This window comes from Zalophus californianus, chromosome 5, assembly GCF_009762305.2.
Source record: "Zalophus californianus isolate mZalCal1 chromosome 5, mZalCal1.pri.v2, whole genome shotgun sequence".
Taxonomy (NCBI): Eukaryota; Metazoa; Chordata; class Mammalia; order Carnivora; family Otariidae; genus Zalophus; species Zalophus californianus.
The window spans coordinates 95,171,399-95,180,905 of record NC_045599.1 but is presented as its reverse complement, the minus strand read 5'-3'; the positions used below and the strand labels follow the sequence as shown (position 1 = coordinate 95,180,905).

General features: G+C 46.0%; 1 protein-coding gene across 1 annotated transcript in view; it reads left to right on the top strand.

Annotated features, from left to right (window-relative positions):
- Window positions 1-261: 261 nt before the first annotated feature.
- The window catches only part of DOCK2 (dedicator of cytokinesis 2), a 407,160-nt gene continuing 397,914 nt past the window's right edge, over window positions 262-9,507 (top strand). Inside the window, exon 1 of the mRNA XM_027605817.2 lies at window positions 262-374. Within this exon, the coding sequence (XP_027461618.1) occupies window positions 332-374 (43 nt within the window). The 5' untranslated portion in view covers window positions 262-331. The remainder of the gene's footprint in view (window positions 375-9,507) is intronic.

Below are 9,507 nucleotides of genomic sequence, written 5' to 3'. Positions count from 1 at the left end.
CGTTATCCGGCAACTTCCTGCACTTGTGGTGGTGGCTTGGGTGGCCCCAAGTGCCTGCTTTGCCTCTGCCCACTTGCCTGGGGAGGAGCAAGTTAGAGGTGGCCCCCAAGCTTTACTGGGGGCCTTCTGGTCTTCTAGCCACTAGCTTTCTAATGTGCCCCAGCCCAGTGGGCCAGAGGAGGAGGAGCAGGGCGCCCTGGGGAGAGGAGGGCGGGCCCTGAGAGGGAGTTTGAAAAGAGGAAGGAAGTGGGGCCCGGCGGAGCGCCTAGCCACCCCCTGGCTGCTTCCCCACAGAACGACAGGAGGCCCCCGCAGCTCCAGTGGCCCAGCCATGGCCCCCTGGCGCAAAACTGACAAGGAGCGACACGGCGTGGGTAGGTGTGGGCATGGGGTCCCCAGCAGGGGTTAAGGCAGGTGGCTTGAGAACCATGTGCTGGAAGATGCTGCGGCAGCCGGCAGTGCGGGCACGGGCGGGGAGCGCTGACCCAAGGTCCTGGGCTCAGTGACTTCCTCAGCTTGCTTCAGGCCAGCTGGGCGGGGAAGAGGAGGCAGGGGGAGAGGAATGTGGGCACCCTGCCCAGTCGGCTTTGCTCAGCTGGTGCCCTCTCCCACTGGGCACAGACTATCTCTCCCCAATGCTTTTGCAACCCCTAGATGGGGTCCAGCCCTGTGTGGCTTTGTGTGCCAGAGTCCCAGTGTTTCAGGGGGTGGACTCCATCGCCCCATGTAGAGAGTTGGCCTCATAAAAGGAACACCTGCCCTCTTCGCTGGCCTGGCCTGGCCAGGCCTGGCCCAGCATGACTTCCTCCACCCCTGTCCAAGGCGACACCCATCTGCCCGCTTCTCCTGCCTGTTTCTTCTGGGTCAGATGATCCCTGATTTGGTAGAGAGGATCCAGAGGACTGTACAGGCTTGGGGTGTGGGGTTGGAGGATGGAATCCTTCACTCAGCCCTGGAGAACCTCTAGGGAGAAAGGCTCTTGCCAGGTTATCTGGGGATATCCAAGAAGACAGCTTCATCAGCTTCGGCCATCTAAGCTCCCAGAAGCCTCTGCCTCAAACTCAGGGGCGGAAGTGGTGGCTGGGGGAAGGGAGACTTCAGGTACTGGGACTCTTTCTACTAAGTGGCACCCGTGGTGCAGCCTCCGTAGACTTGCTGTGGTTTTCAAACATAAGTGTAAATTTGAAAACCGCTGCATGGTTTCCTACACAGGCAGATACCAGACACTACCCCCAAAGATGAGCATTGAACAGGTCAGAGGTTGGAGGACCCAAGCCCCAAGATAGAGAGAGAGAGAGATTAGATACAGGAGGGTCCCAAGGCCAGTGTTGGAGAAACACTGCCCTGGAGAGTTCAAAATTTATCTCTTCACTTCCTGGGCTCTAGGCACTATGGAGTATTTTAAAATAAATGGTCCCCATCCAGAGAACAAATAATCTATACACTTGAGGGGGCTCAGTTTCTCCATCTATAAAATGAGAAGTGTGAACTAAAACCAACAAGGACCATGTTTAACTTCAAAGCTTCTCTAACTCTGGCCCTTCCACCTGGGGGTATTAGGCTGAAATTCTTCTCAAGGGAAGGTGGGGACTGTTAAATAGGGCAGACCATTTTAGGTGGAGAGGCCAATGTAGTACAAGAGATGAAAGCTGGACACAAAGGGCATATCCGGGAAAGAAGAGAGATGTTCCTTTCACCTGACGGGAATGGCTATGCTTAGAGTAAGCTGGAGCCACATTTTGGAAGGCTATAAATGCCAAGCTAAGAAATTCAGACTTTTTCCACTTAGGCAAGGGGGAGCCAAAGAGGTCTTCCGAGCAGGGAAGAGGCATGAACAGATTTGTGCTGAAGCCAGTGTGGAGGGAGCCTGGGTGGACAGAAAGGCAAAGGTGCCTGGGTGGCAGACAGGAGACAGTGTTAGTCCAGGTAAGTAGGGCAGTAAATGGCAGAGATTGAGTGGTGCAGAAGAGTCCTACCCTTTTTCCCAAAGGCTACAGTGCATTCCTGCTGTGAAGGCCCTGTGCTGTGGTGTGAAGATCATGGGCTCTGGTGACAGAGTGCCTGTTCTTGGATTCCAGTTTCTAACCCTTTTCAGCCCTGTGACCTAGACAAGTTACTTACTCTCTTCAGGCCTCAGTTTCCTTGTCTGTATAATGGGGATAGTAATAGCACCTGCTTCCCAGGGTTGTTGTAGAAGTAAAGGAGTTCATCGACATAAAGTGCTTAGAATGACAATTACACAAAGCAGTCCTCACTAGATGTTATCAACTATTATTCTTAGGCCTTGTCCTCTGCATTGGGGTTTAGTTGAGGACATGACATCACAGGATGGGACAGAGTTACAGGATGGAGTAGTGTTCCCACCCTCCCTAGCAGAGGAATCCTACTTAGGTGGTCAGGATTTGGGAACTCCGTTAGGCACTGGGCCTGGAGGCTTCTCGATCTGATGGTATAGCTGACATTTTTCATGCCTACTTATGAAAATTCTATTTCATAGGGGGTCAGAAGGTTTATGACCCTCTAGGGATCCAGAGAGCCTTTGGAAGGTGCCTGCTCATCAAAGGGGGTCTCTTTTCTCTGCAGATGAATGCTGGACTCTTTTTCAGGCCCTGGGTAGATGGAAGGGAAAGGCAAAGTTTAGGTTATGATGAGATGGGGGACTGGAGTCATGGGCCAGAGAGAAAGGGACCTAACAGTAAGGAGTCTGGGTTTAATTCTGACACAATCATTATTTGCAGACAGACTATCATCTAGTTTTCTCATTGTAAGTCTAGGTATTAAATTTTTCTATTTTAGGGTGTTCTTTTACAAAGAGCATTGGAGATAATGAGTATGGGGGCTTGGAAGAAGACAGAGAGGAACATATAAAGGATTAGGGGTTCTCTGAATATTGTCAGAATCCCAGTCAGGCCTAAAACACAAGGAGAACCTGAGCTTTGCTTTCCTATTTGGTTTCCTCATCAGTGCTGGTGGCATTAGCCAGCCTTTTTCTGGCTTAATTCTCAAGGACTGCTTGTGTCTGTTTGTTCGTCTCATGGGCTGGCTTTACATGAGACTGCTTCATCACCAGAACCACTGGCTTCTTTCTCATCTTGTGGCCTGGTGGGCAGCCCCAGGTGACCTTCATATAGATGCCTTGTCAGATTATTTTTCCTTCCTTGATGGAGCCTTAACATGTGATCCATTAGAATTCCAGAGAGTTCCAAAAGTGGGACAAAACAGTATGACTATGAGGTAAGAAAAGGCACAGACTGCCTTTGAGGAGATATGTGTAAGGTTAGAAGCTTGGGCTGTGAAGTCAGAACTGATTTCAAATCCGGGCCTGTTTCCTCATCAATAAAGTGGGGGTAATAATGATAACGTGGGTCTCGTGAGACTGTTGTGAGGATTAATAGGGGTAATTCATGAAAAGCACTTAGTAATGTGGTTGGTTCAATGAAAGTTAATGACTAAGGTCAAGGGGTTACCTAATAGTTGCAGAGCCAAATGAAACACAGGGTAATGCACCCTAATACCAGATTCAGGACAGTTATGCCTTCGAAGAGTGCAGTGTTTTGTTTTTACAAGACCCATTCTCATGCAATGTCTTTGGCTCCAGAACATCTCTGTGAGGCATTATTTCCATTTTGCAGATGAAGAAACCAAGACCCAGAGTTCACATAATTTAGAAATACTTGGGCTTGGCCTTAAATTCAATTGACTTTAGATCCCAGGTCCTTTGCACCACACAAGGAGGGAATCCAGGAGGGGGGACATCATAGAAATAGGCAACATGTTGGAATGTATGTGGCATTTGGGTCAAACAATAAAATTCTGCTTTGGTTTTAGTAGATGTTTGTAATGAAAACAAAACAAAACAAAACAAAACAAAAAACAAAACTTTGGAGAGGCAGATTGCAGCCAGACTTTGAAGAGCTTTGAATGCCAAACTTGTAAGTTTGGACTTCATTCTGTGCACAGGGGAGTTTTTGACCAGGCATGTCACCTGTAAGAATTTAATATAATTAATTGTGAGAAGGGCAGGGATTGAACATAGGGGTACAAGAACCGAAGTGGGTGAAAATTACCTGTCTCCTGACTGCCTGATTAGTTAACCCTGGAAGAGTCTACTTACAATTAACATTTACTTTGATCTTTATTATCTTAATCCTCTCTGAGTCTCAGTGATGAGAGCTTCCACCTTGGAGGAGAGAAGGGAGAGCAGAAAAGGAGGAGGTAGAAGGAATAAGTAACAGTGTCAGGAATAAGTGTGATGGGTGATAGAATACCTCCAAAACAGTGGCTTAACCAAACTAGAAGTTTATTTCTCCCTCAAATAGAAAGCCCAGAAATGGTCCACGAAGAGGTGGTAGAGCAATTAATTGTCTACTGCAATGCTTCCTTAGCATGAGGCTTCTGCTTCCTGAACCTCGCTGGTTGCTCAGGCTCTAGCTCTCAGGTCCCCCCTTCCAACCAGCAAGAAGGATGAAGGGAACAAGAAGGGCATGGCCTTTCTCTTTAAGGACACTTACCTGAAGGTCCTCTTAACACTGCCTCTTGTAACCTGTTGGCTAAAATCTAATCAATGACTGAACCTAGCAAGGGTAGGTAGGAAATGTAGTCTGTAATGCAGGCAGTTATGCACCCAGCTGGAAATTAGGAGTGCCATTCCTAAGGAAGGAGGGGAAGATGGATATTAGGGATGATATATTAGTTTGCTTAGGACTGCCATAAGAAAGTGACACAAGCTGTGTGGCTTAAACAATAGGAATTTATTTTCTCACAGTTCTGGAGTCTGGAAGTCCAAGACAAAGGTGCCAGTAGGTTGGTTTCATTCTGAGGCCTTGGCTTGCAGAGAGCTGCCTTCTCATTGCTTTGTCCTCACAGGATCATCTCTGTGCATGCTCACCCCCAGTGTCTCTTCCTCTTAGAAGGATGCCAGTCATATTGGATTTGGCCTCACACTAACAGCTTCATTTTAATTTAATCACATTAAAGACCTGATCTCCAAATATGGTTACATCCTGAGGTACTGGGGATTGGGACTTCGACATATGAATTTGTGGTCCTAGGCGGGGACAACAGTCGAGTCCATAAGGATGACCCATGGCCTATGGTATGACATTTGGGGACTGTAGAAGAAGGCTTCAAGGCCAGGCTTCTCAGACAGAGAGTGAGGATAGAAAAAAGTTTCCTTTACCCTGAAGCTGGGCCTGCCAGGGAGGATTTGTATGGGAGCTTCAGTGATGGCCAGAAACCTCTATGCCGGTGTCTCTGCTTATAGGTGTGTACCTTTGTGTATCTGTGTGTGGGGAGTATTCGTGGTGCCTTCTACAAGCAGTGAGGGAGAATCTGTTCTATGCCCCTCCCTAGCTTCTGGTGGCTTCCTGGCAATCTTTGGTGCTCCTTAGCTTGTAGAGGCATCATCTCAATCTCTACCTCCATCTTTACAAGGTGTTCTCCCCATGTATGTGTCTTTCTCCAAATTTTCCCTTTTAATAAGGACACCAGTCTTCTTAGATTAGGGTTCACCCTAATGGTATCATTTTCACTTGATTACCTCTGTGAAGACTCCATCTCCAAATAAGATCACACACTGATGTACTGGGGTTAGGACTCTAACACATCTTTTGTTTGTGGGAGGGGCACAATGCAAACCATACCAGGCTCTGCAAAAGTAGAGAAAGGGTCTTTTCCACATCTTGCCTGGGGAATACAGATGAATCTGAGACTAGCTCCACATTTGGGAATGCAGGTGGTGCTGTTGCAGTGCAGGACCCTGGACAGAGCTGGTCCATGCCCAGATGGACAGATTTGGAGTGGGCAGTGGGCACTTGAGTCTCTTGCAATACAGACTCTTATTAAAGAAAAAATCCATTCAAACTGGTTCAGTTAAAAGGTATGTGGTGTGTATGTGTATGTGAGAAGGCGAGTGGTTTATTTTTAGGATCAGGCGAAATCAAACAGAAATCCAGGAAACCTGAAAGGCAGGCCTCCAGAAGGGCCTGAATGAGGGCAGCCCTGGAAACCTCTGCCTTCCTTCTCATGACAACCCAGCTTCTCTTAACACATCAGTTCTCCTTGCTCTCCTTACCAACTCCTTCTAATTCCATCACTCCTTCATAACTTCAATATTCTGATAACACCATAATAGTGGCCCCAGCATGCCACCCACCCAAACTCTGCATGACTTTGTAGTTCAAGTACCCACCAGATCTTCTTCTCTGTGCATTATATTTGTTCAAAGTTCTGAGAGAGAAGTCTGAATGAACCGACTCATGTTTTCAAGAAAGGCCACTCAGATCAGAGGCCATTGCCAACCTAGAAGTGGGCCCCATTCTGATCAAGGCGCTGCTCCTGACTGGTCCAATACACTGTGGTTATGGCGTGGGGACATGAGGCTTGCTACTCATCTAGCAGGAGCCATGGGTGGGGACGGATTCTTTGAGTAGGAAGCATGAGTAAAACATGCATCCCAAACACACTCAGGGAAGATCTCTACTACAGAGGGTCCAGTTATACTGCTCTTGTAGCCCAAGGTAATAATCAAGGAGGAGGGATAGAGAGCATTGTTCACTCACCAACTTGTTCACTCATTTACTCCATTTACTCATTCACTCTTCATTTATTTCTTAAATATTTGTTGGGCATTTCCTATGTCAGGCACTATGCTAGATACTGAAATTACTGGAATTAGGCCAGTATGGTTCCCACACTGTTGGAGCTTATAGTCTAGGGGAAGACAAAAAAGGACTGTGTAGACAAATCAATAAGCATATAATTATGTTATGATATATGCCATTGTAATAAAAATTTGTTCCATGAATGAGAGTATTGGAAGGAGGGCTCTTAAATTGGATGGTCTGGGAAGGCCTCTAAGGGGCAATGGGGAAAAGAATTCCAAAGGAAACACTTGGAGGGATCTTAGTACATGCATCTTTGCTATGGAGGCCAACTATATCTTTGGACTGGTCCCCAGAAACTAGTCTGGTGAAACACACAAACATGTATTGGAAACCTGATTCCATCCTACTACCAATTCTCAGGTGCCTGGCCTCCCATTTTCTTTCTTTCTTTTTTTTTTTTTATGTTATGTTAGTCACCATATAGTACTTCATTAGTTTTTGATGTAGTGTTCCATCATTCATTGTTTGCATATAACACCCAGTGCTCATTGAAGTATGTGCCCTCCTTAATACCTATCACCAGGCTAACCCATTCCCCACAAGCCCCCTCCCCTCTGAAACCCTCAGTTTGTTTCCCGGAGTCCATAGTCTCTCATGGTTCATCTGCCCCTCCAATTTCCCCCCCTTCATTTTTCCCTTCCTTCTCCTAATGTCCTCCATGCTCTTCCTTATGTTCCACATATAAGTGAAACCATATGATAGTTGTCTTTCTCTGCTTGACTTATTTACCCCGAGGATACAGATGTAGTGAAAAGAAGGGACACATGCACCCCAATGTTCATAGCAGCAATGTCCACAATAGCCAAACTGTGGAAGGAGCCAAGATGCCCTTCAACAGATGAATGAAAAAGATGTGGTCCATATATATGATGGAATATTACTCAGCCATCAGAAAGGATGAATACCCATCATTTGCATTAACATGGATGGAACTGGAGGGGATTATGCTAAGTGAAATAAGGCCTCCAATTTTCTAATGCTTCAGCAATTTGGGATTCTTTAGAAGTGGCTGCTGGGCTGGCTCTTCGAGTCCACATAAGGAGATTGTCCTAACCCCTAGGCTTGTGAGATCCTCACCAGTTAGTGGCCATCTTGTTCCCAACCTTAATGTTTGTATTTGAATAAGCCTTAACAAACTGTGTTTATTTTTGCTGCTGTATGTTGAGACTGGCAATGTAATCATCATAATATTCTAATTCTTGGACCTTTGGACTTTTGTTTGTGTGTTTGTTTGTTAAAGCTTACAAACCTTTAATTTAACAGTCAATTACACATGGGTGTCACAGTCTGTGTTCTGCAGCAAATGTTCTGCGAATGGGAAATGATCATGCTTATCGCCATCCAACTCCAGAGGAATCTGGGTAGAGACTCTACAAATGTTCCCTTTAATAGGCATTTCTCCTTTCTTCCTACTTCATTTAATTGATGTAAGTTTGGATTGGAGGAATGGATTTGGAATGCCAAGCCTGAGACACCGTGATTGGCATGTTGGGTTGCGGCACAAGGACATACATAGTGCCAGCTGAACCCAGAGGGTTTGCTTGGGGAAGTGGCATTTTGCTGCTTGCCTCACTGGTGGTGGCAGTAGGGAGTTGTCTCAGGAAAGAATGTTCTGGGTAGAATAAACAGCCAATGCAAAGGTCCTGAAGAGGAAGTCTCTCTAATGTGTGGGAGTCTATGTGGCTGCTGGAGGAGAGCAAGCTAGGGGCAGAAGAGTAGGAAATGAATTCTCCGAGGGGAGGTTGTAGTGAGTAGTGCCTGGCACACGTAGTGACTAGAGCTTTTACTTTAAAGGGGAGGGGATGGGGCATTGTAGGGTTTTCAGTAGAATGGCAGAATGTTCTATGTTGGTTTAAAAGATTATTCTGTTTTATGATGGATAGGGGTTAATTAAATGTGGAAGCAGGGAGGCCAGCTAGGCAACTACCTCAGTGACCCCAGCAGGAAATGATGGTGGCCCACACCAGGGGGCAGCAATGGAGGAGGTGAGATGTGCTTAGATTCTGGATGTGTGTGTTGTAGGTGGAACAAATGGGATTTTCTTCATGGACTGGAACTGGGTATGAAAGGAAGAGAGGAATCAGGAGTGACTCCAGGGTTTTTGGTGTGAGCAGCTGGAAGAATGGAGTTGCATCTGGGACTTCCTTCATTAAACCCTTGATTTGAGTTCTCATCCACATTTTCATAAATAATAACATTGCCTCACTTTTTCTCATCATGGTACCTTTGCAGAACATTTGTGGTACCATGTTTAAGCACCCTAAGAGGTGTATACTTTTATCATCCTTTCACAGATGAGGAAACTGTGGGGAGCTGAGACCTTCAAGGTCTCACTGAAATGCAACCACTTTCAGACAGTTTTCTTACACTTCAATCTTGGAGGTACCTCTTCTGTTTTACTGAAGACTCATTTTGCACCTTGTCTTTTAGTTATGTAACCACATGTCATCTCTGGATAGCATATTGTCTGAGGGCAGAGCTGTGTTTTGGGGTCAAGTTTGAGACCGTCCAGCTGTAAGGCACTAGCAGGAACATGGTACATCAGAGAAACTAAGTGTTATTGTAACCTGGGACCACTTGGGAATCCAGTGGAAGCTATACACTCTCTTCTTGAAAATTTGCACATGAGCAGTTTTGCATTTCAATTTCTTCAAGGCCTGTTCGTGGAAGTGAGTTAAGTAAGGGCCTGATAAAAGTACTCAGTAATTATTTCATAAACCAATACAATAGACATAGCTAAGGCATTCTGCCCAAGGTGTAGATTTTTGGTTTGGGGAACTGTGAAGAACAAGAAAGCTATTTTTTTTAAAGATTTTATTTATTTATTTGAGAGAGAGAGAGA